At 46.7% G+C, this 27,685-nt stretch overlaps 1 protein-coding gene across 1 annotated transcript; it reads left to right on the top strand.

Annotated features, from left to right (window-relative positions):
• Positions 1 to 2,980: 2,980 nt before the first annotated feature.
• On the top strand, positions 2,981 to 26,072 carry KATNBL1 (katanin regulatory subunit B1 like 1). The gene is made up of 10 exons (XM_075283082.1): positions 2,981 to 3,145; positions 11,392 to 11,513; positions 13,265 to 13,305; positions 17,579 to 17,864; positions 18,196 to 18,314; positions 19,152 to 19,202; positions 20,287 to 20,376; positions 21,571 to 21,660; positions 23,077 to 23,170; positions 25,524 to 26,072. The coding sequence occupies exons 2-10, from the start codon at positions 11,406 to 11,408 to the stop codon at positions 25,554 to 25,556; spliced, it is 912 nt and encodes a 303-aa protein (XP_075139183.1). The 5' UTR covers positions 2,981 to 3,145; positions 11,392 to 11,405; the 3' UTR covers positions 25,557 to 26,072.
• Positions 26,073 to 27,685: the final 1,613 nt, after the last annotated feature.

Raw genomic sequence — 27,685 nt, 5'->3', positions numbered from 1 at the left:
GAAGTCTGGGATGTGGGCAGAGAGTCTTTGGTAGTAGACGGCCCTCACAGCTGAGTATTTGGTGCAGTGTAGCAGGTAGTGGGTCTCGTCTTCTAGGGCCCCCTGGTCACAGTGCTGGCACAGTCTCTTCTCCCGTGGCTTGTACGTCTGCCTGTATCACCCCGTCTCTATCTCTAGGTTGTGGGCGCTCAGTCTGTACCGGCTCAGGGTCTGTCTGTGCTTGGGGTGGCGTATTCTCTCCAGGTAGGTGGCCATGGTGTAGTCCGTTTGTAGGGATTGGTACACGGTGAGTTTCTTGGAGTTATTTATTTCGTTTCTCCATTCTTCAATGTACCGCTCTCTGTTTGCCTCTGTGGTCGCCTTTATTTCGGCCTTGGTTATCATCTGTTGGTGTTTTTGGTTTGGTGGTTGGCTGTTGTTTGGTTGGTGAATGTCTGGTTTGCTCAGGTGGCTTAGCCAGGCTTGGTGGTGGTAGGAGTCGGGCTTGCTCCCCTGGATGTGTGCCTGGAAAGCTAGCGCCCTCTTCTGTATGGTGAGCCATAGGGGGAGTCTGCCTAGCTCTGCCCTGCAGGCCATGTTGGTGGTGTTGCGATGGACATGGAGCAGGTATTTGCAGAACTCCAGGTGGAAGTTCTCTGTTGGGCTGGAATCCCACTTTGACTGGTCTGGGTAGGTGGCTGGGCCCCAAACCTCACTGCCATAGAGAAGGATCGGGGAGATGACAGCGTCAAATATCTTCATCCAGACCCTCACCTGTGGTTTGAGGTGGTACAGTTGTCTTCTGATGGCGTAGAAGGTTCTGCAGGCTTTTGCTTTCAGGGTTTCTATTGCTGCTTTGAAGCTTCCTGATTGGCTGAGCTCCAGCCCCAGGTAGGTGTAGCTGTTGGTTTTCTCCAGTGTGGAGCCGTTCAGTGTGAATTGTGGGGTGGTGGAGGCTTTATTGTGGCCCTTCTTCTGAAATACCATGACTTTGGTCTTCTTCTGGTTGATAGGTAGGGCCCATGTGGTGCTGAATTTTTCCAGCACTGACAGGCTTTCTTGGAGGTCTTTCTCGGTGGGGGCCAGGAGTAGGAGGTCATCGGCGTATAGCAGGAACTTCACCTCTCGGTTGTTCAGGGTGAGGCCTGGGGTTGGTGAGGCCTCCAGGGCTGTAGCCAGTTCATTGATATAGATGTTGAAGAGTGTTGGGCTCAGGCTACAGCCTTGTCTGACCCCTCGGGCCTGTTGGAAGTATTCTGTCCTTTTCCCATTCACCTTCACACTGCACTGGTTTCCGGTGTAGGAGCTCTTGATGACGTCGTACGTTCTTCCTCCTATTCCACTCTCTAGGAGTTTGAGGAGTAGGCCTGGGTGCCATACTGAATCAAACGCCTTCTTAAAGTCCACAAAGCAGGCGAATATCTTGCCTCTTCTGGTGTTGTGGACGTGCGTCTTGATGAGGCGGTGCAGGGTGTAGATATGGTCTGTGGTGCGGTGGTTTGGTATGAACCCTGCTTGGCTCTTGCTGAGGACCCCGTGTTGTGTGAGGAAGGTGAGGATTCTGTTATTGATGATGCTGTTGAACAGTTTCCCCAGCGTGCTGCTGACGCAGATCCCTCTGTAGTTGTTGGGGTCATATTGGTCCCCATTCTTGTAGATGGGGGTTATGAGGCCTTTGTTCCAATCTTCGGGGAAGTGTCCAGCATTGAGCACGAGGGTGAATAGCTTTGCCAGTGCCGCGTGTATTGCTGGAGAGCTGTATTTGATCATCTCTGGTAGGATGCCGTCAGGGCCACTGGCCTTTTTGCCTTTCAGCAGGACAATTCTTTCCTGTATATCTTTTATGGTGATTGTCGAGTCCAGAGGGTTCTGGAAGTCTTTGATGGCTTTCTCCATGTCCCTCAGTTTGGTGATTATCTGTTGCTGTTCTGGAGTTAGTTCTTCTTCTGGGATGTTTTTGTAGAGACCTCTGAAGTAGTTGAGCCAGATATTGCCATTTTGGATGTGGAGAGAGTTTTTCTTGGGCTTTGTGCCCATGTGGTGCCAGGTCTCCCAGAATGAGCTGTCCTGGAGGGAGTCCTCTAGTTGCTCTATTTTGTGGGAGAGGTACCTCTGTTTCTTCTCTCTGAGGGTGCCCTTGTATTGCTTGCATAGATTGTTGTAGGCTTCCCTCACCTCCTTGTTGTTGGGGTCCCTGTGTTTTTGGTTGGAGGCTGTTCTTAGGGTATGGCGTAGTGCTCTGCAGTCGCTGTCGAACCATTTGTGGGACTGTTTGTTGGTTTGTCTTATTGGTTTGGTTGGTTTCAGACCTGCTAGTTCTGCTGTGGTCTGTAGGATGTACTTGAGATCCTTCACAGCTCTGGTGACTCCCTGTTGGTCTGGCTGATAGGTGTTTGTATGGAAGTTTGTGAGCAGTGTCTTGATTTCGTCGGTTGGTTGCGTTGGTTTATTCTATGGCCGGGTGGTTGGCCCATTTGAAATGTCTTGGTAGGTTGTAGAGGCCGGACTGTTGGGGCTCATGTGTGGGTGTTTTGTTCATGGTATACACATGTATGTGTACATACATACATACATACATACATGTGCTACAGTATATGTCCAATCTGCTCTTATCTAGTGGGGTCAGAGGTCAGATCACCACCAAACTGCACGTTACCCCCTGTTCTCTGGATGGTACGGGTAACTTGTTGTGGTTGGGATACCTCTTTAATGTAACCTATACACATGTATAGAGGCAGTGAATGGCACATATACACAAGTACACATGTATACAGGCAGTGACCGGCACACATATACACATGTATACAGGCTGCGCACACGTCACGTCCTGGAACGTTCTGCCACCACACACCAGGACTGGACGTGCAGAGCCGCCAGGTCACATGACTCTAGTAAACTTTACGCCTGCTCCCTTACGTAACCCTTGCGGTAGACGCTGGCCCCGCCCCTCAGCCCCTGTCAGCCAATGGCAGCGGGGTGAGGCCAGGGTGTGATTGACAGCGGTTGCTGCTTACCCACAATGCCCTGCGGGGCAGTTTGAATGGCGCAGCGTCCTGTCAGGAAGAATCGCCCGGGTGTTGTATAGGAAACTTGTGTGGTAGTGAGCGGAGCAGGAGGGGAGTGTGAGCGGACACCGTCAGTGACCCCCCGGCAGGGCCATGAGCCGGTAAGTGAGGGCTGAGGGGGGTGAATGAGTGAGTGAGCGAGCGCTGCGGGGTGAGGCTAGTGAGGTAGGCCGTGCACAGTGCCGGGATGTGCTGCGCTCACACCTGTCTATGGATGGTGGGAGTCCGCTAATACACATCTATAGCACTGCTCAGGCTTGTCACAGGGGACAAGGGACAGGTTTGGGGGTACTTTGATCTATATTGGGGAGTGCTGTTATACATATGGGTGCCATGTGACGTCATTGTGTGCCCCCCCCCTCCCCCGCATACTGAGTGCTGATGGCCTGAGATACTTGGGGGAGGTTATTAGTATGAGCCCTGGTGGTCTAGGGTAGTGATTTGGTGCTCTGTAGTGTCCTGGGTGGTCTGTGCTACAGTATATGTCCAATCTGCAGCTCTTATATCTAGTGGGGTCAGAGGTCAGATCACCACCAAACTGCACGTTACCCCCTGTTCTCTGGGTGGTACGGGTAACTTGTTGTGATTGGGATACCTCTTTAATGGGTTAATGCTACTATGAGTGGTGATACCGTAGTGTCAGGTGGTCTAGGCCAGTAAAGGGGTCTGACAATGAGTTTCTGTAGCAGGTAATGAGCAGAGGATTTGTCTTAAAGGGGATGTCCCATTACAGACACTAATTCCCCATCTTCTGCATAGGAGATAAGTGTCACATGACTTTGGCGTCTGACCGGGGGGCAGTCGGGGGGCTGTGGATGACGTGTTGCTGCACATACATGACTTGCGCTCCATTCACTGTTATGGAGTGGCCAGTTAACAGCCTTACAAGTGCACAAGCCCTTCACTTTTAGTCTCCTGAATTTCAGGGAACCCTGCGGTAAGCCCCTCAGCGATGGGACCCTCCTCTGAATAGGGAGAAGGTCTCTGTAATGGGGGGTTATGTTTTATTTTTTATTTTTTTTGCAACTTTGTGCTGTAAGCCTGGGCCATGAATCTGCATGCCGTGGATCAACAACCCATGCAGCAGTCACTTTACATTGTAATGTATGGGTGAGATTTAAAGGGGCACACTAGTTTTTATTTTTTTACCGCATAGTTAAGGTTAAAATACAAATCCCTGTATATTTACCTGTCTATCTGACCAGGGGTCCAGCACAGGGTGTCTTTACATTTTGCTTGTGCATAAATGTATCACCCAATTCTCCACTGACACACTCCTGTTCGGGCCAAAGGTCAGGACCCAAATGGAGACTTTGTGCTGGATCCCCAGAGAGGTAAGTATAGAGTATTTAAGACAGTAAAATTACAAACTCAAACACCCCTTTAAAGGGGTTGTCCAAGCAAAAATGGCCGATACTTTTAATTCAGCCGGGGGCATTGAAAAAAAAAAAAAAAAGTGTCCTCCCCTGTCCCTGGTGTCCTCCCGCACGTCCCTGTTTTTCCGCTCCTGCAGCTGCTCCTGGGTCTCTTCTAGAGCTCCGCCGATTGGCCTTAGCGGTCACATGATCACTGAGGCCAATCAGCCTCAGGAAGAGGACCCATGATGTCACAGGCCCTTCCCTGATTGACCTCGGCAATCACTCTGCCAGAGCAGAAGAAACGGGATGTGTGGGAGGACGGCGGAGCATCGGGGACAGGTATGCGTTTAAAAAAAAAAAATTAAAAAATTTTCTGCACTGGCTGATTTAAAAGTTAAAAGGATTGTCCATTTTTGCCTAGACAGCCTCTTTAATAATAATGACCAGTCCGCCACCCAGGATCCCTGCTGATCAGCTGTCTGAAGAGGTTGCCCTATTCCAGTGAGTGCTGCAGCCTGCTTACTACTTACAAATCACATGTGTATGATGGCCGTGCCTGGTATCGCTGCTCCGCTCATTCACTTGAATAGGACTGAGCTACAAGCAGTCCCTGTGACCGATGAATGTAACGTCACGTGGCCTGTGAAGTACAGCTCTAGTGTAGCTTTAAACAGCTGATCCACTGGGGTCCCCGGTGTTGTTGTTGATCTATCATAAGGCTTTACATCTCCTCCTCCTTGCTATTGCTGTACTACACAGTGGGATTCTGCCCGCAGGTCCTTTCCTTACAATGTAGCACTCAGCTGCTGTGGAGCATGACCACAATACACACAGCTTTCTGTGTATCCCATCACTTTAGTACAATGTAACACTGATTGTTATGAAGCTAGATCGTGTCATGTAGGGAAAAAGAAAGCTGGACTGGATAAGCTTTATTACTAATATATAAGCATTATGTTTGCAGGGTGCAGTGGGGGGGGGGGGGGGTCAGAGGTCTATGCACGCTGTTTCCCCCTATTACTCCTCAGGTTCTCCTCACAGACTCCCGTATACCCCTGTTGCAGTTCCGTACAGTGGAGTTGGTCACGTGGCCAAGAGTCAGATCAGCAGTAGAGGAGGCCTTGTAATAAGACCCCCAGCCCCCCCGCCGTGCTCTGCCAAACTAATAAGCGCAGCTTATATAATAGTAATAAAGCTTATCCAGCTCAGGGAACGCACGGGTAGGCTTTATTGTTTCCTGCCATTGGTTGTAAAGTTACAGCCGACATCCCACTGCAGCGACTGGAATTAGGCCCAGATCATATCTGCCTTCTGGTTTCTGTTCATGGAGTCCACTTGGTGACCCCCCCCCCCCCCCGGAATGGAAACCTATACGCATAAAAAAGCAGTTGGAAACCCGCGGACCCCATAGACTATAATTAACATTCTAAAAACCAGAGGTGGTGAAAGGTCCTCTTCAGGGGCACATGTAAAAGTGTATGATACTGAGTAGAGATGAGCGCGAGTACTGTTCGGATCAGCCGATCCGAACAGCACGCTCCATAGAAATGAATGGAAGCACCTGGTACTTCCGCTTTGACGCCGGCCGGCCGCTTAACCCCCCGCGTGCCGGCTACGTCCATTCATTTCTATGCGAGCGTGCTCTTCGGATCGGCTGATCCGAACAATACTCACTCATCTCTAATACTGAGTTTTCACAATAAAATCTGAACCAAACCCGCATTTGGATTTTGTTACTCCTATCGCTACTCTCATCACAATAGTTGAAATCTCCACCGAAATTCCAGGCAAAGAATTGACATATTGTTGATTTTAAAATCCGCACCGTAAGTTAGGTTCTGAAAGAAATCTGCATTGTGTCCATGACCTATGAAATTGTCATTGACTTGGATAATGCTCTATTACACTCCGGACTATCCACATGGTAACGCCACACCGTTTGTATGTATCCTAAGGGTATGTTCACATGGCGGAATCTGCCTCCTATTATTTGTAATGGGAGACAGAGATGGCAGCAGGATGGGAAAAAAATAATAAGTAAAGTAATGATTCAGCTACAGAATCCGCGCACAAGACTCCCTGACAATTAGGCCCATTCATTGGGGGCTTGGTCAGCAGAGAGCTGTGACTGACCGCCAATACCCTGTGGCTAGACCACTGTCTAATATACGGCGGGGGCAAATGAACAATTATTCCTCTTCATTTTCCGCCATGTGAACATACCCTTACAGAGGCAGATTCTGTCTCAAAAATCTGCTTGCAAAAAAAAAAAACTCTGTGTAAACTTACTCTAAGCCAGGGGTAGGGAACCTTCGGCACTCCAGCTGCTGTGAAACTACAACTCCCAACATGGTCCATTCACTTCCATGGGAGTTCCAAGAGCAGTAGAGTAAGTATGCATGCTGGGAGTTGTAGTTCTGCAACAGCTGGAGAGCCGTACGTTCCCTACCCCTGCTCTAAGCTCTGTAGGAGACTCTGTTACAGAATCCGCTTAAAATCAGAATAGAGCAAAGTCCTGCAAGGACCGGGCGGAAATCTAGCGGACCCCATTATATTCTATGGTTTCCGCTGCTTTTTAAGTGGACAGGCTCTCCGTCTTACCAGGGACTGCGATCCCAGGGGTAAGACCTCTGCTTATCGTAACAGTTAACATCTTTGGTAATGCTGATCCATTGGATAGGTCCTCTATCGTCTAAGCCTGGAAGATGGGTCTGGTCCTAAAGCTGTTAAAGGGATCCTATCATTGGATACCTTTTTTTCTGACTAACACGTAGGAATAGCCTTAAGAAAGGTTATTCTTCTCCTACCTTTAGATGTCTTCTCCGCGCCGCCGTTCGGTAGAAATCCGGGTTTTCTTCGGTATGTAATTGAGTTCTCTCGCAGCACTGGGGGCGGTTCTCAGGGCTCAAACAGCACTGGGGGCGTCCACAATGCTGCAAGAGAACTCTCAAGTGCCGCCTCCATCTTCTTCTGGTACGGCCTCTCCCTGTGTCTTCATCTGTACTGTGTTTCAATCTTCTAGGCCTCGGGCAGAGCCGAGTGCCCACGGCCACGAGAAAATGGCTGCTTACACCAGCTTACTGTGTAAGCGGCCATTTTTTTTTTTTTTTTGCAATCTCGACACACTTTAGGTCGTACTGCGATTCCTTTCACTTATCTTAGTGAAGGAGCCATGGGCTGATATAAAGCCATGTTGAAGCCCGAGCCTAAAAGTGATGTGAACAGACGCCTAAACATCACCTTACATATGTTCTTGTTTAAAGGGTTTTCCAGCCCATTTTTAGTGATGATCTATCTTCAGGATAGGTCAGAAGTAAAAGATCAGTAGGGGACTGATAGCCAGGACCGCCACTGATCAGCTGTTTGAAAAGGTAGTGGTACGTCAATATTGAGAGACCAATGAAATTTGGTTTGTTTGTGCTATTTCCCAATATACTTTCTGTATCAGTTCCTCCTGGTTTTCTAGATCTCTGCTTGCTGTCATTCATTCTGCTTACTACCATTACTGAGCAAGCCCTGCACCTATGTGTTAGTCACATGACCACGGACTGATTTTTATCCATTGGTAGTAAGCGGAATGAATGACAGAAAGAAGAGATCTAGAAAACCGGAAAGAATTGATGCAGAAAGTACCGTATATACTCGAGTATAAGCCGAATTTTTCAGCCCAGTTTTGTGTTGAAAAAGCCCCCCTCGGCTTATACTCGAGTCAGCAAAAAAAAAAAAAAAAATTTTTTTTTTTTTTTTTTTTTTTTTAGGAGGGGGGGGGGGGTCTATGACCAGCCACAATATTAATGTATAGAATCTCCCATAAAATAGTGCAAAAAAAATAAATAAATAAATAAAAGTTCTAAATCCCTCCTTTCCCTAGAATACATACAAAAGTAAAAAAATGACTGTAACACACATACACATTAGGTCTCCCTGTGTCTGACAGTGCCCGGTCTACTGAATATAGGGGATCTGCAGTGCTCCTGTTCCATCGGGAAGGGGTTAATAGGAGCACTGCAGATCCCCTATAGTCAGCCAGACTGAATTCCAAGTGGGGGAAGAAAAAAAAACCCAGTCCTCAAGCTCAGGGAAGGGGCAGACAGACAACCAAAACACCCCCTCCCCTTCCCCAGCACCTACTGCACCCAAAAACACCGACCAATTTAATTTTTGAAATTTTCCAGTAGCTGCTGCATTTCCCCCCCCTCGGCTTATACTCGAGTCAATAAGTTTTCCCAGTATTTTTGTGGTAAAATTAGAGGGGTCGGCTTATATTCGGGTCGGCTTATACTCGAGTATATACGGTATATTGAGAAATAGCACAACTTTTTATTATACAAATAATAACATTGGTCTCTCAATATTGGCCTGAAAGTGGACAATCCCTTTAAACATAAACAAGCAGTGACTGTCTGACTCCTGTGTGCATGGTCACTTGTGTCTGTCTCTCTCCAGTAACAGGGGTCTGCTTGTCACTGAGGTTACGTGTTATGTGTGTGAGGACACGTTCACACCTGGGCCCGAACTCCGTTTTAAGGTTTCCGTCTTGTGCTGACAGAACACGTGTCCATCCATGAGCGCCGGTGAGTGTTTTGTGCTCTCCGCGGCGAAACCGTTTTTTTTTTAACCGGACACAAACTGCTGCATGTCCGACTTTGTGTCCAGTTAAAAAAAAAAACAAAAAAAAAACTGTTTCGCCACGGAGACCACAAAACGCTGACGGCCGGTCACTTTCCAAACCCAGTCAAGTGAATGGCTTTGAAAAATGCCGGCCGGTTTCAGTCTCCTGTCCAGTTTCTCGAGCAGAAAACTGAAACCTGCAAAACGGAGACCCGGGGCGCAGATGTGAACCCGCCCTAACATGGTTTTTCTAACATTTGTGACAGATTTCCATGGTTGTACTTGTATTACAGGTTGTACTTGCCATCCATGAATTTCACATCCGGAATACTCTACTATAGGGATCATTACTATAGGGATTGTGACATGGATAGGAATGAGTCTTGGCACATATGGGGGTACATACTTGTATTCCTTATAGTGTGCACTTTAATGTGCTGTCTTATACTCTATGCGGTTGTGTTTTTGTTATTTTTTTGGGTGCATCCAGCTAAGCTTATCTTCACACAGATTTGTTGATAGGATTTTGGTTAATTTTCCATGATGAAATCCATGTCAAGCACAGGCTTAGAGAACCCTTCAGCACCTCCACCAATTCTAACTCCTTTTACATCGATCTGATTCTGGCACAGTTGGGATTATTTCTCTAGCCCTCACCGTTCCTGAGCAAGCAATATAGTTAGTTTTGGTGCTAGATATGCTATTTAGTCTCTGTGCTGTCAGGAGGGCGATGTTGGGCAAGGGGTGTGATTCTGAGATCTGACACTGGCTGCCTCTGACACCGCACTTCTAACTTAATGGGATGCTGTCAGGTCAATGTGGGACACTAAACCCCCGGTCTGTAAGGATCTGTGGGTGGTTTAGTGTCCTAAATGGACTTGGCAGGTTCTCTTTAAATAGCACATCAGGCACCATTCCTACTTGTTGCTCAGGAATGGTGGGGGCCAGAGAGAAGATCCCAACTGTGCTGGGATCAGTAGAGCGGCGCCTATAAACAGACGCTAAGAGCTGGTGGAGGTGGTGAGAGGACATCTTCAAGTCCCATTGTTGGTTTTCAATGGAAGACCTTGGCTTGTCAAGTGCACTGAAAAAGAAGTGCCTTGAGGTATGTTGCCGAGTGGATGAGGACGTATGGATTAGCCCTATACCATGTGGCTATATAGTGTGCTGCAGGGCTCCTTCAGAGGGTTGGGTGACCACTGAGACCAGTCACTGCTGATACATCATAGTACTCTGCTTGTGACCGCTGAGGCCAGTGATTGGCCACAGCAGTCACCTGACCCCTAGGCTTTGACCTGTGGCGTAGCGGCAGTGGTTTGTGATGTCCTATGGCTCTACCTATGGCTCCTTAGTCTGAGCTAAAATAGAGGCCAGATTATATATTTGGCCACATGTTACCGTTTTAGTCTCCATTTTGAGCTGTGTATAAATATTTGATAGGGAAATAACGGGCGGCTCTGTACATGTGAGGTCACTTGTATCCAAGGTAGTAAAGGATTGGGCTGGGCCTTATTGTCACAGTCCATGAGATCAGCTGACAGATCTGCAATGTGTGCGGACGGCTTTACATGCGTGACACAGGCTGCTATGAGTCAGGACAAGACTACTCTGCATGGCCATTTGGCACCATGTAATAAGTAGTATTCTAGATGTGATAATACAGACTATATTGGATCCCCTTATGTTACAGGCATACGGCTTTGTTTTCCTGGAGAAATGCAGAAGTGACCTCAGTCTGTTTGTTCTCGGGGTCAGTGCGGGCCCCGTGGTTGGACCTCTAGTTCTCCAGTCGTACCCTACAGATCTGCCCTTTAAGAAGGGTGTGGCAGATCCACGCGAGCATGTATAATATATAGAGGTCATACTACTATGAACCAGAGCCGCGGTCTAATGTTACAGCTGCACTCCATATCCTATGGAAATGACATGTATGATGGATAAACCTGATCCGTGTGCTTCCTGTGTGACACATGAATTGCTGACCCCTCACTACTATCCCCATTCTCCTTATTTCGTGTCCCCGGCCATGATGACCACCTAAAGCCAATGACTGGCTGAGCACTCACATTACCACATCAACAGGAACTAGGAATGGCCTGAAAACAATGGGGAATATGTAAAGTGGCTTTTATTATTTTAAAGCTTTGAGCCCTTTTCTTTGTTTCCCGTGACCAGAGCGTTCCTATAAGTAAGCGTCAGTGACCCTCTGGTTTTCCAAAGCAGCCTAACCTCACATGACGCTGGCGGCCACCATGTGTTACCCACCACGGCCATTACAGATGCCTCTACATGATAGAGAAGAGCTTTACTGTCAATGCTATAACTTAGACATATTTGCAGTCTTGTGTCTTACATTGTTTTGTGGCTTCTTATTGTAGGCTATCTGGAGATTATGGCATTTGAAGCCTGTGATGCCAAGAAGCGGGACCTAGATGAGGGTTGTACCAATGACCGCCCCAGGAAAAGGGTCTCTGCTGCAGCCAAGCAGAACATGAAGGAGGTAAGTACAGGCTCACGCTGTCCGCTACGGGTCATTATTCTGGGATGTAGCTAAAGACTCAGCCTCAGTGCAAATGTCCCCATACAGCTTCTTATGTCCATCAGCCACGGCCCATGTATACATCACAGCAGTGGGTCCAATCGATGCCGCCCTAGCAGCCAGGCTTGTAATAGACTACGGGCATAAGCTCCAAGGCATAGGTCCCTCCTTATTCGCTTTAGATTTTTTTTTCTAGCATGGCAGCCTGGACTCAGTCCTCTCTGCTCGGTGTGGTAGTATACCTCTACAATGTACCGTAGTCGGAATATCTCACTTCCAGTACAGTTATATCCGGACACAGCTGGGAATGGCGAGAATACTGTAACCATTGCAGTCTCACAGCCTCCCTTGCTTGACTGTGCACTGACCTACATCTACCTTTGCCATTAAAGTCTTAATGGTCCCGTGATAAGGTAGGGGGCATGTCAGACTGCCCAGATATCACAAGTCTCAGTACAGAGAACAGGGGAGAAGGGTTTATGGTCCATAGACTGCCAGACATCAATAGAGATAAGTGTTGGCAGAGGGTCCTACAGCCCCTCAGTGTATGGGCCTGCTCACAGCTGTGACCATTACAACCACTATAGTAAGTCCACTGGTCATTTGTTAAAAAATCTAGGCTAAAAATATATAATCGATATGGGGACCCCCGAACAGAATACCGAACGCAACTGCAAGCGGTGTGCAAGTGAAAGCGCACGGACCCCATAGACTATAATGGAGTCCATGTGCTGCCTGCACGAATCATGCGGACAGGAAAGTAGATTGCGAACTACTTTCCTGTCCGCATGACCCCTCGGAGATCTGGCAGCAAGCACACGGACCCCATTATTGTCTATGGGGTCTGTGCGCTTTCACTGGCACACCGCTTGCAGTTGCGTTTGGTATTCCATTCGGGGGATGTCCTCATGCGGACTCCCCTGGATGTGAACGATTGTTGACCTATCTTCAGGTTAGGCCATGAAGAAAAGATCTGAGACTCCAACGCTCAAAAGACCCCCTGTTCAGCTGTGTGAAGGGGCCACAGCACTCGTACAGCCTGGACCCCCCCACCAATCTTCCTGGGGATAGGTCATCAATAACAGTTAGTTGAATAACTACCTTTAAATGGCGAAAGAGAATCGTACAGTATGGGTCTTGTGATGGGGATGAAAACAAATATTGGTTGAGTCCTTTAAGGGAACCTGTCGCAATGGGCAGAGCTGAGCAGATTGGCGTATACGTTTGTGGGGAAAGTTTTGATATAGTTTAGCTTAGTATTTTATTCCCTTCATACCCTGCACAGTCTGTGTGATTTGCTTTAAGGGGTTAAAGACATTCCAAAAGCATTACATAAAATTGCCAGATTGACAATCTAAAGGCCGTGTCCTCTGTGTACGCTGGTTTTCATTTCCGTCTTCATACAGCCATAGTTCATGTTCGGGTCCCCCAGACAGGCTTTACGATGGGCACCTGTAACATGAGCCCTGCCCAAAGGAAACCTCTTAAAATCCTGGATGGGTGGATTAAAGGCCAAATCCAGACAAACCTGAAGATTTGGATTTGAGTTAAGTAAAGCAGAATCTTCCACGTTTCCTCCTCCAGGTTGTGTATACAGGGGTCTCAGATCTATAATAGAGGGATGTGTTTGCTTTTTGATGACCTTTTACATTTTTCGTATCATTTTTAGTGAGATAACTTGCTATGTACTAATGTTCTTCTTTATTATACAGGGTAACATTTCACAGGAAGAGCTGGTATCTGTCGTAAACAGGTGAGGCTTCAGTACTGCTGCAGTTTGCCTGCGGCGACCCTCCCCGTTGTGTCCACACACAGGCTGCATGCCCGCTACTGGCCCGACTTTGCTTTACACTGCATTTGCCGTAGGTGGAACCACCCGCTGTGGTAGAACAGGCAGAATTGATGTTAGGTGTAATTAGGCACAGTTCTCCTGGCCCCCCCTGCTAAGGTACAACACTAAATTCCACCGTCGTACTTACAGGGAAAGTGCAGTCGATAAACGAAACATGGCCCCACAGTAACGCTGCCTGTGCGCTTTACTTGCGAGAGTCGAGTGGTTGCCATTTTTTTCACCTTCCACACTGCTCAGTCTGTGTATGTTACTCCGCCCACACTCTCGCACGAGCGTATCAGAGAACGGCTGAAGGACCTGTGATGATGTCATCTCAGGTCCTTTTGCCGCCGGTGAACATAAATTAGTTGTTAGTGGTCGCGTAGTCCGGTAATTTACCGGGATAATAAGTAGCCTATGTTTCCTTCCAGGCTACAATCTATGCATGTGCCAAATGTCATGCAAATCCGTTTTTGCATGATTGAGGACCAAACACACAAACATTTATAATATTAGTAGGAGATATATTAGTAGGAGATATATATATATATATATATATATATATATATATATATATATATATATATATATAATATAAAAAAAATCACAAAAACTACAACCGGATCACTCACAGCGTAAAAATTCTAGGCATGCTGCGACCTTGGCTGGGCATACATTGTTATTTCTATGGGGACAGAGTAATACGACCCTGCCGGACACCCCCTGGAGCCACTGATCTCCCACAATAACAGGGTCAGGAAAGCATGGTGATTTCTAACATATTGATCCCTCCTCCTCTGCCTGTTCTGAGGGGCAGTTAGGAAACCCCCTCCCCCTTACACATGAGATGATGAGCCCATTCTGCCTGTAGTATATATAGATAGCACAGTGCGCAACGGACCGCATGTTGGGGTAAGCTCACACAGTTTTTCGCAGGTCCACCTTGAAGTGGAATCAGCCACAAATTCTGCCACAAAAAAACTGCCTTAGGGTGCATTCAGACTACGTAACGCCGGGCGTGTATGAGAGCCGTACACGCCGGCATTACGGCAGACTGCCGAACACTTCCCATTCACTTCAATGGGAGCGCTCGTAACAGCGGCGTTTACGAGCGCTCCCATTGAAGTGAATGGGAAGTGTTCGGCAGTCTGCCGTAATGCCGGCGTGTACGGCTCTCATACACGCCCGGCGTTACGTAGTCTGAATGCACCCTTAGGCTAAGGCCCCATGGGTGTAATCGCAGCACTAAAGCACTGCTGAAAGAACCGCGGCATGAATGTACTGCGTTTCTTTCTGCAGCGCTTTCAACAGAAAGTTTGCAGAGTTTTTCTCTGCGGACTTTCTGGTACAATTATATCTACGGGAAAGCTGCCGACATTTCCGTAGATATAATTGACATGCTACAATTTGCAAAGCCGCGACGGCTCTGCAAATCGTAGCGTGTCCGCACTGCGTTTTTTTCCGCAAAATGGGCATGGGATTCGCATGAATCCCATCCCTTTTGCTTGCACTGTAAAACGCTGCGATTTTTTCCGCTGCGGGCCAATCGCGGTGTTTACGTCCTATGGGGCCCCAGCCTTAGGATAAGTTCACACAGGGTTTTGTTTTGGTCTGGAACCTGAGGCAGAGGCCACTTCAGGTTCCAGACCAAAATACGGGTAGCTGCAACTGAATGCCGTTGCACTGCACCAGCATCCAGTCACTCACTCCGCTCCAGATTAGACCCAATGAATGGGTCTAGTCGGGAGGGAGTGTCTTCAGGCAGATGTCGTGAGGCGAATCCGCCTGAAGAATGAGCATCTCGCTTCTTTTTTCCGGTGTCCGGAAAAAACTCTTGAGCGGCTCCCATTGATTTCAATACGGCTTCAAAATCCTTACCAAAAACCCCATGTGAACTTACCCGTACAACTCTCGCCGTGAATGGACGCCTCAATATCTGACTGTTAAAAAAAATAAATTTTGAAAAAATGCAAGTTTTCGCTCACAGGTCTGTCTGTTGAGCTTTACTATAGAAAAAGATGCAGAAAACATGTAAAGGCTATATTTAATTTCAGCAAGACTAAATTTACAGGGTAATACCCCCCTATTTTTTCGCTGTTGTCGGGGTGTGTTTGGTGACCACTTTTGTAATAAACCTTATTGCACTACATTGCTTTGTATTATAAAACAGGATGTAAGGTTCTCCTTATTAACCCTCTAATTGAGCTGTTACTAAGGAAAGTCCGTACATAGTTATATTGTAGATATGCAGAGCTGAAGCATTTACCAAAGGAGGATGGTCACTTCATATGGCTGTATTTCTGGTTTTATACCACCTAGAAAAATGTTTCTGGTGTCCTAATAAAGATGAGATTCTCAGTATTTTTAACTATTGATATCTCAGACTATGTTTCTGCTAGTACTTATATTTTGGCATCATCTTTGAGACTCCTAGCTTTCTTGTGATAGTAGAACCATTTTTCTAGGTGGTATAAAACCAGAGATACAGCCATCCCCAACCCTTTGGTAAAAAGTGTCCGTGAAATGAGTTACACTTTAAATCATCCTTTAGGATGCCCCCAAACTTGTTGACTGTTTCCAGTAGCATGCAGCAGGATTATAGGTTGTCATAGACTCGGATAATTGGAGAATAAATATTCTTTTGCTACAGGTTCAGCTATAAAGGGATCCTATCATTGGATACCCTTTTTTATGACTAACACAGAGGAATAGCCTTAAGAAAGGCTATTCTTCTCCTACCTTTAGATGTCTTCTCCGCGCCACCGTTTGGTAGAAATCCCGGTTTTCTTCGGTATGCAAATGAGTTCTCTCATAGCACTGGGGGCGTCCCCAATGCTGCGAGAGAACTGTCCAGCACCACCTCTATCTTCGCCTGGATCAGCCTCTCCCTGCTTCTTCTGCCGGTGCTGGTTCCAAACTTCTGGGCATGCGCAGTCAGCTTCGCGACGTTGGGCCTTACTGTGTAAGCGACCACAAGAAAATGGCCAGTTACACCAGCTTACTGTGTAAGCAGCCATTTTCTTGTGGCCCGGGCATGCGCAGTCAGCTCTGCCCGAGGACTAGAAGATTGAAACCCAGGACGGAAGAAGATGCGTGAAGAGGTCGTTCCAGAAGAAGATGGAGGCGGCGCTGGAGAGTTCTCTCGGAGCACTGGAGACACCACCATTGCTGTTTGAGCGCTAGGGACCACCCCCAGTGCTGCTAGAGAACTCAGTTGCATACCGAAGAAAACCGGGATTTCTACCGAACGGCGGCGCGGAGAAGACATCTAAAGATAGGAGAAGAATAGCCTTTCTTAATGCTATTACTACGTGTTAGGGGGGAAAAAAGGGTATCCAATGATAGGATCCCTTTAAAGGGGTATTCCCACCTCACATACTCAGCAGTCTTCACTCTTGTAAAATCTTCTTTCTTCCTGGTTTCTTGCATCATTTGGTGGGCGGGGTTTCACAGGCAACCTGCCATTTAGCTCCGCCCCCAAATTTGCATGTAGCTCCGCCCGCCCACATTGGACTATGAAGTACAGGCAGCAGCAACTCCATTCTGTGTTACATACAGAGACTGTCTGTCTCTGTCATAATGAACACAATTGTATTAGCTAGCCTGATAACTGGGAGAACAGAAGACGAGTTCAGAAATGAAAGCAGCTCCTCTCCCCTATCTGAGAGCAGGAAGCTAGGTCACATGGTGTAGACACAGGATTAGCTAGATACACAGGCTGGCTCCTGTGCACTTAGCCCCTCCTCCCTCCCCCCTGAGAGCAGCAGATGCATCATTTGACTCAGGAGCAGCTAGGTCAGGGCTGTGGCCACAAAAAATTGAATAAAGTAAGATAGTGGACAAACAAAGCAGTTTTGCTGAAGCAGTGTATTTAGGAAAAGTCTTACATCCACATTATCAAGAAGTATAGATAGGATCCTTGTGATGGGACAACCCCTTTAAGGTGGCAATTCATACACGTTAGATGAATATCGCCAACCATCTTGGGGGGGTGGGGGGTGGGATGCCCAGAAAGGCGCAGGGCATATACATAATGTTTCTGGCAGAGGTGTATTCCATCTTGCCTATAGAAATACATGCATACCAGGTAAAGTGTGCATTTATGTGAAGGGATTTGTCAGCTATCCGATGTGTATGGCCGGTCACGGCAGGTGATGGGGTCATCCATATAAACTTACTTTCCTCTTTCCTGCAGAACTCTGGGTCGGCAACCTCCAAGCAGCGAGCAGCAGCAGCAGCGATATAAAGTGGTGCTGTGTAAGAGAAAAGCCCCGCACCAGGCACTGAGCCCCGCTTACAGGAGGAAGCAGCATCACAAAGGCTGGGGCTGTGACATGGCAAATAAGGAAAATGAGATTGCGGCAGGAAACTTGCACGAGAAGCTCCAGAACGACCGGCACACCTTTGTGCTGAACTCCGGGGATTCCAGCTCCTCGCAGACTGAAGGAGCCTCCTCAAAGTACAGCACTTTCTTTGCAGAGGTACGACTGTGTCCTGTCTATTTACACCAATCCGTCCTGGTTCTTTCCTAGACTTCATTGTTGTTTTATCGCCAATTTATTGGGATAGGGGAGGGGGTCCAATATTTGATATATTCATTGGATAGGAGGTAGTCTTACATTTGGCGCTCTAACCCATCAAGGGAACAAGAGTCTCCTGATCTTCATTCTCTGTGTCAGATCCATCCCCCAGAAGACTAATGGCGAACCCCTAGAAGTCTATGGACACGTTACGTTTTTGTCTATGACATGGATAGATTTAGACTAATTGAATTGCTCCAACACTCCTTTGACATGAAATGTTTGTTTCTAGGTGTCCAAGGATCACGACACAATGGCACAGGTCCTCTTCAGCCGAAACCTCAGGCTAAATGTAGCCCTTACTTTCTGGAGAAAGCGCAGTGTGAATGAACTTGTAGCCTATCTAGTCAGGTATTTCTCCCAATTCGCTTCTTGCTTGAATATGGACTGTCTTCTAGTACATTACATAAGTGCGCTCCCCTTTCTATGTTGTATTGACTCTCTTCACACTTCCAGATGATACTTTGTCTGGAGCTCATTTGTAGGTTTATTGCGAGAATATTGCAGCGTGCAGGACTATTCCTGCTGTCACAAGGGTGGACGTACTTGAGATCTACTGTATGAAACGCCTTTCAATGTAAAGTCCAATTTCACGTATGGTACAGAGTGGATCACTGTACGTCATTCCTCCTGACAGATGACCCGTCGGTGCAGAGATTCTCCTCCGCACACCCTGTGCTGTCATTCTAGCATGTCATTGTTCTTCCATGATTTGCAGATCTCGGGCTGCTTTTTCGACCTTCGACTTGTTTCTCTTGGTGTTGCAGTTTCAATGTTGAGGATTGTGTACAAAGCCTTGCCTGCATCCTACAGAAAATAGAAGGATTTGCAGGCTAAGGCCTCGAGCACATGACTATATGCATTGTCAGTGTGCCATTATGTTCTATGGCCCCATATAGATCACTGTGTATTATATATGGGGCCACACTTAGGACTGGTCCTATTCCTGTCTGTTTTGTCCTCCTGTGTAGGTATAGGCAGTACGCGGACATCATCCATGTGCTGTCTGTGCCGTTCGACCACGGATCCAGCTCGTGCACATTGTCGCGTGCATCAGGCCTGAGAGATTTCTAGTAGTAGGAAGAAACCTCTGACTGTAGGTGTTGGGGAGAGCTGACTCTGTATTACTAGGGTAATGGAAGAAACTCTAATGCTGTCGTCTATATAACTTTTCTTTTTCTTTTGCAGGATGCAAGATTTAGGGGTAATAGCAGATTGTCTTCCAGTTCTCACAAATAGGTAACGTCTACTTCTTATTGCATTTATAATGGTTTAGTCTGGGGCAGATATTAAGCAAAAGCTGTGACCTGTTCATAAATTGTGAGAACAGAACCAATCATTACATGCCACACTAGAGCAAGGTGTACACAGAACCACTTGTTACATGCCACGTCAGAGCACGGTGTACACAGAACCACTTGTAACATGCCACGCCAGAGCAAGGTGTACACAGAACCACTTGTAACATGCCACGCCAGAGCAAGGTGTACACAGAACCACTTGTTACATGCCACGCTAGAGTAAGGTGTACACAAAACCACTCGTAACATGCCACGCCAGAGCAAGGTGTACACAGAACCACTCGTTACATGCCAGGCTGCTGCAGGTGTAAACAGAAGTACTCCTCATACTGCCGACTGCGCATGCGCCAGTGGGCAGAGTACATGGCCAGGCAAGCAGCCAATCATAGTACAGCGGGCAGTAGCTCTCTGGAGCACCAGCGATGCCCTCACTGCTCCAGGCTGCTCATTTGCTTAATCATTTAGAAATTTATCTCTGCTACAGAGGCCCAGGAGTGGAAATTAAAAAAAAAAAAAAAAAGTCATTACAGCAACATCCCCTTCCCCACCCAGCAATCAGAAGAATGGGGGCGCTCAGGAGCAGTAGTGTACATATGTGCAACACTCCAGTCACTTCTATGGGACAGACAGTGCTGTATCCTTCAGCCCCCTGCTTCACTAACACTGGAGATTCAGGGACCCCCATTCTCGTGTTCACTGAAGGTGCAGGTTGGACCCCTTGCGATCACCTACCTGTGCCTTATAGTGTAATTAAGGGTAAGTATTGGTGGGATAAACCCTTTTAATGGGTTATTCGCTTATCAAAGTGATGTTCTATAGGTAACTGCCATTGGGATTGGACCTAAAGACTGAGGGGACCTGAGTACAAGGGTACTGCTTAGTCCTGCTTTAAGATTTCCTTGCCAGCAGGTTTTGCTGGGATCTGTAGTGCGGCTCCCTTTATACTTCCAGTCCAGTATTACATTGGTTCCGCTGCCTGCTGAGATACCGCTTGGTAACTTTATATGACGCTTGTCTTTCAGCCTTCAAGAAGACAAGGCCTCGGTCTCCGTCGGCTGCTGCGTCGATCTTCTACCACTGGTTAAATCCCTGCTTAAAAGTAAATTTGAAGAGTGAGTTTCCGCGTCTCCTTTGTTGCCCGTCATCCTGTTACAAAGGCTCATTGTTCAGACCCTGCTTTGCAAGTGCAGACATATTGCGTGTCCTAGGTAGCTTGTCCTAGTCCGATGCAGCTATTTATAGCTCAGGAGCTGCAGACTTTCTGCCATGTAGATCTGTAAGATAATATTCGGAGTCCCGGCTGTGTCTGTATATGTGGTTTATGCTGTTCAATATTTACCATGGGTGGGGGAAGCTTACTGCAGCACATTATCATGTTCACTATTGGTGTCAAGCGTAGCATCCTGCTGTACTGACTGTCCAATACCAACAGACTGGAGGGGTAGCCATCTTTATCTAAAACTTAAATATGTCGTCCAGGGGGCAGAGATCCCCTGCCTGGCACTTTTGTCCTCATCTAGGTTAGAGCGCCATCTATGTTTTGCTATCACACTTGGAGCAGTCAGTAAAACCGTCCCTAGTACTTGCTGACAGCGCAGCTTCTGTTATAACCAATTTTACTTTTGCATTGAATCAATAGGGGTCCATCATTTTCTCAGGTTCCCTTGAGGTGTGTGTCATTTTGACAGTATCTGCTTTCTAGGTCTGAGGTTATTTATGAGACTGGTATCTCAAATGCTTGACCTTATATCTGTGGTCCCGGGGGGGGGAGAAGGCCCCCATTATAGATGAGGCACACGCGTCCTCCTAAATAAACTGCACCCTGGACGGAGATGTCCATCAGATCATAGTTCACACAGATCTCCAGCATCATTTAGTGTAAATGATGATATACCTGGTGGGAAGGCTGATGGCCGCCCCTCTCACCCCTTGTCATACTCCACAGAGGTTCACAATCTGGGACCAATACTATTCATTACGACCCCAAACTATCTGACTGGGGGACTCTGCAGGATAAGCAATCCGTACCTAGCACTCCCTGGAATCTCTATGCGGACCCTGCCATAGGGTATAACCTGCTTTACCTTTACCATGTTTTCTGGTTTCATTCTAATGTCTACACATACATACGATAAGTAAGCGGCACACCTATGGTCGGGGGGCCCTTTATAAAGCTTGTGGGGCTGCACATGTTACTCCCATGTAAGGGAATGAAATGATCTACATCATACAAACTCCTCCTAAGATTGACGGGATTTCTATGTATTTTATAGGATCGTATCTAATTTCTTCCCTTTAACGTGCAGATATGTGATTGTTGGTCTGAACTGGCTGCAGGCGATTGTGAAGAAATGGTGGCCGCAGTTATCTACGTGTACAGAAGACTCTTCAGATGAGTAAGTGCTAGGACTGCTCCAGATCTACATTATTGGACTACATTGCCTACCATTGGAAGTTTGCCGATGTATATCTGATCTACGCCACTAGGCCTATACAATAGTGGCTTTTGTTGCCCATAGTTAAAGGGGCTCTATCATTGGGAAAAGTCATTTTTCACTAATCACATCCTTGAATAGCCTTTAGAAAGGCTATTCCACACCTACCTTTAGTATGTAAATCGCCTCAGTGGTTTCTGAATGAGCCCGTTTTTATTTATATGCTAATTAGCCTCTCAGTGCACCCCGGAGGTCTTATCGTGCACCCTCTGCCTATTCTTTCCTATGTAGCCTGTGCTGCTGATGACTTCCTGTTTGCACACACAGGAAAGAATAGGAGAGAGGAAGTGCTGCTGGGAACTTCCTGTGCTGGCTGGAAGCTCATTAGCATATCAATCAAAATGGGCTCATTCAAAAGCTACTGAGGCAGTTTACATACTAAAGGTAGGTGTGGAATAGCCTTTCTAAAGCCTATGCATGTGCTTAGTGAAAAATTACTTTTCCCAATGATAGAGCCCCTTTATAATCTGATATAAAACCTAATATAAAATACAATCCTGTGGGGTTTAGTTTTTTTTTCTGGATGTCATTGTATAAAATGGCATAGTTCACTGCAGTGTATATACAGAAGAAGAAAGATACCAGCCCAGCAGAGGTTAACAGGACACTCTTGGCTTCTGTAAGGTGAATAAGGGCCTATGGATAGGTTTGATGTACGTGCCAGGAGCTTAAGCCGTCGTCTTGTGTTACGTTCCTGAATAATTCACACTTTCCTATATTTCACATAAGTACATGAGCGCTAATGCCTGATATACAATCTATCGGCCTGTCTACTGTGTCATTTGAGAGGTTGTGCCCAGCCCTTATTCTTCTGCAGGTCTGAAACTTTGTTTGTAAGGCAACGTACACACCTTAAGGAGAATCCATGAGCAGAATAGGGCAGCATTGGAGATGAGCGAACACTATTCGATACAGCCGTTTCAAATAGCACGCTCCCATAGAAATGAATGGAAGCGACCGGCACGCAGACTTTGCCGGCGGCTTAACCCCCCCCATGCACATACTAGTGTGTGCTCCATTCTGATCCCATAACTATAGAGCTGGTCCTATACGGTTACATGGTATCGGAACAGAAACAGAACCCACACACACACACACACACAGACATAGAAAACATGTTACATAGAAGGCACTGTGTCATTAAAAAATAAATCTGCACCACACGGTTTTGTGCATGAGGCCTTAGTGAAGGTTCACCACCACTGACTTTTTGTTAACTTTGTAAAAATTTTGTACAAAAATTTGTTCATTGAATCCATGTTCATTGCGTTCCTTATACATAGATCTCGACTAATATAATGACTTCTTTGTTTCCAGAAATATTCTGATATTAAAACGACAACTCAGTGTAATGTGGCAACAAGAAAGTCACCTGGCGTCAGTACCAGGTTATACTGGCAACATAGCCAAGGTAAGTGACTTATCTACAAACATGGTGGGTGCCTCGGGTGTATCAGAGAATGGGATTACCAGGGGGTCCGTGAGCTGAGAGAAGGAGCAAGGAGATTTCGGTATCACTGAGCTATGATGGTGGCGGCTCTTATAAGCTGTTGGTCACTAATGGCAGGGTTTCCACCACAAGTCAAGCAATTCTTTAAAGGGGTAACCAGACAAACTGATCGCACGGTATCTTAGGAGCATTTAAGGAGATCAAGTTAGTGAGGGTGATGGCCAGGGCTACATAACGTTGTGGGTGCAGTGGGTATTACCCACAATATTGTATAGCCACTCGTCCACCATACGTGGATTGTGATCTAGCCACAGGCGATTACTGCTGTGAGAGATCATGTTAAGAACTTGTTATCCTTGTGAGCAGAGGGTATAGGGGGATGGGGCATGTAGGTATCTTACTAATATATGGTCATTAGACGTTCTTTACAGAGTTATAAAGACTGGAATTACTCACACCAGACTTGTTAGCCCTGCGGCTGGCAGACAATGTGCACCCTCCGCCAGGCTGAAAACTGATATACAACACTTAAAGGGGTATTCCCATAACTCTTGTTCTGCATCCTGAAGGCTCTGTGCTCTCTTCACTTCCTGGATTTCTCGCACATTGGTGGGCGGGGTTTCACTTGCTCTGCTATCTGCTATGATCCACAGTATGACACTGATGGGGAAAGTGATGTAGCAGAGCTGGATTTGAGTCAGTTTGCATTACATACAGAGTTAACTGACTCCCTATCTCAGCCCTTATCAGCCAAATTCAAGTAAACCGGCTGATAAGTGGAAAAGCTGAAGATAGTCAGCACAGTGATCCTGGAGCTCTCACCTCCCAAGCCCCCCCCCCCCCCCCCCCCGAGCTCCGTTGCTTGTAAGCCACCCCCTTCCCCCCCCCTTAGAGCAGGCAGCTACCTCACTTGACAAATGAGCAGATAATCCCAAGGGCCAGTGTCAACAATGAAGTGAATAAATTAAGATAGCGGCTAAACAAAGCCATTTTGATAAAGCAATGTATTTAGAAAAAGTCTTAAATCCACATAAACTAGCAGTATAGATAGGATCCTTGTTATGGGACAACCCCTTTAAGAAATCTGCCCCTTTGTGCCTATGATGGTTTCCTGTTTGTCAATGAAGGAAGTGGCACTTTAATGGGAGCTGATATTTGTAGGATGGGGCTGTCACAGAGAAGGCACTTAGATGGCAGGGGGGCAAGACTTCAGAAAGAAAATGCTGCAGAACTGTAGACTATATATTAGTTTCCCCATAAGGCGGCAGTCCTGCTTCACTCCATTCTAGGCACACTAGGGGGACATATTGTGACCACTACTGATTATTAGAGACCCTTGACCTGGAATGGAGAGTTCCTTGTGCAGTTCTAAGAGTTGTTCAACCGTTAGAGGGGTTTTGCCATGAACATAACATAGTTAAAAGTGGTTGTCCAGGCTAAAGCCATTTATGGACAATTTTCACGATGGGCTATGAAGACCTTAGAGACAGCCCCCAGACTGACCAGCTGCATGGAGCAGTTTCCGGTGCCCATCCAATACAGGGCTGGATGGGAACTGAGCTGCAGTGACGGCCCTTGGGTGCTAAACAGGGGACTGAGTGTTCTGTGTTGTCAGACAAGCAGCTCCATACATCTGCTCAGTCCATAGAATGACTTTCTTAGTGATGGCAGACTTTTTGTCTGATCAGATGCCGCTAGAGAAGACCATCAATGCAGGGACCTTCTATGGTCTGGCATTTGTCAGAAACCCAGCCATGATTTCCTTATCTATTAGGCTGGGACACTACATGTATAAGAATATCCCAGCAAGAAAGAAATCATGGCGAGTTTCTGTCAAGAGCCAGACTCTAGAAAGTTCCTGCGTTCATGGCCGTATCATTGACAACTGATCCAGACTTGAGATGTCACCACTAAGATGGTTAGAGGAAATCTTTAAGCATTTAGCAGAGTCTCAGTTATTTATATTTGCAAAAATGTTTAATTTTTATCTACAAAGCTAAATCTGGTTATGTTTATGGGCAAAACGTCTACTTAGTATGGTGCCACCTGGTGTTCACAGTATATAGCAATACTCGCTTCCAGCTAATGACACCTCACCCACTCCAGCCAAATGTATAGGGATCCTCTATTCCTACCCAGCACGAGAGGGGGCACAGAACCTCCACAGCAGCATGGCAGTCTAGGTGAGAAGACCCCCTTGTGTAGGGGATGGGGTTGTACTTTCTGCTGCCAGAAGGGAAAGGAGACTGATTCTGTACATGTAGGTCCCAAAAGGAAGTCCCTGTGCTAATTCTGTGGCTTTGATTCGTTCTAGGACTTGGATGGCTACTTATCACAGCTCCGTTGATGAGACTTTACCAAATATCCTGCATATGTTTTGGGACTTCATGAGACAGCAGAACTTTTAAGGATCTTTCCGAACCCTGGACTACTGCTGCACGAAGACACTAGTAAAACCACTAACTTACCGAAGAGGGCTTTGTCTCCCAAACACGCACTCATTATGCCACCGCAGACAAGGTGGCGTCCGCCTGCTTCATATTGAAGTAGTCTTCTTTCCAGATGGTGGTTTTTAACTGACTGAGGTAATGTTTACCTAGCACTCCTACGTGACGGACTTTGCAAGAGTCACTTCTCCCCCACGATGGAGGGGCCAAGCAAAAAAAAAACTTGAGTTTTCCGAACTATTGCATCATCACTGGGGTCAAGATCTACAAGGAACTGGCATATTGAAGAAATGCACTGAACGTGTCTACAAATTGGTGCAAAACGCCGTGCCTAAAACTGCTACATTTTAACCCGGGACACTGGATATTGCAGCCGTTTTTGTTTATTTTGTTATATTATTTGAAACCCTAATATTAAAGACGTTTTTGCAATAGAATTAAATTTGGGGTGTGTGAAATGTGTGGTTTCTGGGGTACTCGAGCTGTGCTAAACCTGGCCAGTCCATAAGGTAAACCTTCCTGGAAAATAGGAGTAGGATCATGCATAGTGAAGATGCTAGTATGATGAATGCATGCCACGTACCCTATTGAAATAAATGGGGTCAGTCAATTCAGTTCTATCTCCTGTACAGATCAGAAAATCCAGGAACGCACCCCTATGCCTGACAGTACAAGCCTATGGAAGAGTACTGTTAGAGGGGTGGGATTCGCATGAAATGTAGATTGTGAGCCCCATATAGGGATCACAATGTACATTTTTTTTCCCTATCAGTATGTCTTTGTAGAATGGGAGGAAATCTATGCAAACACGAGGAGAACATACAAACTCCTTGCAGATGTTGTTCCTGGTGGGATTCGAACCCAGGACTCCAGTGCTGCAGTGCTAACCACTGAGACACCATGTTGCCCCCTTTCAAAGGATTTTGCTTGCAGACTGCCCCTATTCAAGTAATAGGAGCCACACAACATTTGCCCAGGACCCTCTTCCCCCTGCTTTTGGCTACTGCATTCAAGTGCCTTAGGCCACCGTCATGGTGTACATTGAGTAGTCTGAGAAGCCACTGATTATTTTACAGAAATGCAGAAGTGACCATGGACACTCTCCAGAAAGAGTCAAAAAGGGGGTGACCTAGTATATTATCAACACATTATGGATTTATTGTGAACTTATTTTCGCTTTAAATCTGCAGTCCAACTGGTTAATACATCCAACGTGTATTTGCACTGGAATCTGCTGTAAACGTCCACAATTAAAGGGATTCTACCATTTAAAATCACATTTTTTTTGTAATCTTAAGACATTTTAATATTTACCGTATTTTCCGGCGTATAAGATGACTTTTTAACCTCCAAAACATTTCTGAAAAGTTGGGGGTTGTCTTATATGCCGGGTATATGGTGGAGGAGTAGGATCACAACGCTCCTGCCGCCGCTGGCTTCCTGCAGTGGCAGGAGTGGAGCGATGCTGCAGCCCCGGCCTCCACTGTGCTAATACAGTGGATGCCGGGTATGTAAAGCTAATGGCAACTGGGTCTCTGCTATACATGGAGGCCCGAAGCTAAAGCCTGCAATCAGAATGCAATCTGATTCCGGGCATTATAACTTAACACCACCCACCCCCCCAAAGTGTAAAAACAACCCCAGGGCCAGTTCCCTTGGCCCCATACCTTTAAAATTGCAGGCCGGCTCCTGCGCGACGATATCGCAGGAGCCGACCTGTTCTGGTGAAGCCTCCCAGGCCGGTCATAGCTATATTACTATTGCGGTTGGTCTATGACCTGCCACAATAGTAATGTACAGAATCTCCCATAGATGGAAAACGCCCGCTCTACAAATCTATAAAACTATTTTTCCTGTACAGTAAACGCCATATCTGGGGGAAAAAAAAAGTTGTCTAACTGCCCATTCCCTGAGACTGTTTTTTTTTTTTTTTTTGTTTTTTGTTTTTTTTTTTTCCCCCCACTTGGAATTCAGTCGGACTATAGCCAGGCTGAATATAAGGGATCTGCAGTGCTCCTGTTCCATCGGG

Source organism: Leptodactylus fuscus, chromosome 7, assembly GCF_031893055.1.
Source record: "Leptodactylus fuscus isolate aLepFus1 chromosome 7, aLepFus1.hap2, whole genome shotgun sequence".
NCBI classification, from domain to species: Eukaryota; Metazoa; Chordata; class Amphibia; order Anura; family Leptodactylidae; genus Leptodactylus; species Leptodactylus fuscus.
This window is presented reverse-complemented; position numbering and strand designations above follow the sequence as displayed.

What these genes read in the sequence shown, in the direction of transcription:
- KATNBL1 (XM_075283082.1), top strand. Translation starts at nt 11,406, where the DNA reads ATGGCATTTGAAGCCTGTGATGCCAAGAAGCGGGACCTAGATGAGGGT. An exon ending in ACAGCACTTTCTTTGCAGAG is followed by an intron (nt 17,865 to 18,195) that starts GTACGACTGTGT and finishes GTTTGTTTCTAG; the next exon opens with GTGTCCAAGGATCACGACAC. An exon ending in ACAGAAGACTCTTCAGATGA is followed by an intron (nt 21,661 to 23,076) that starts GTAAGTGCTAGG and finishes CTTTGTTTCCAG; the next exon opens with AAATATTCTGATATTAAAAC.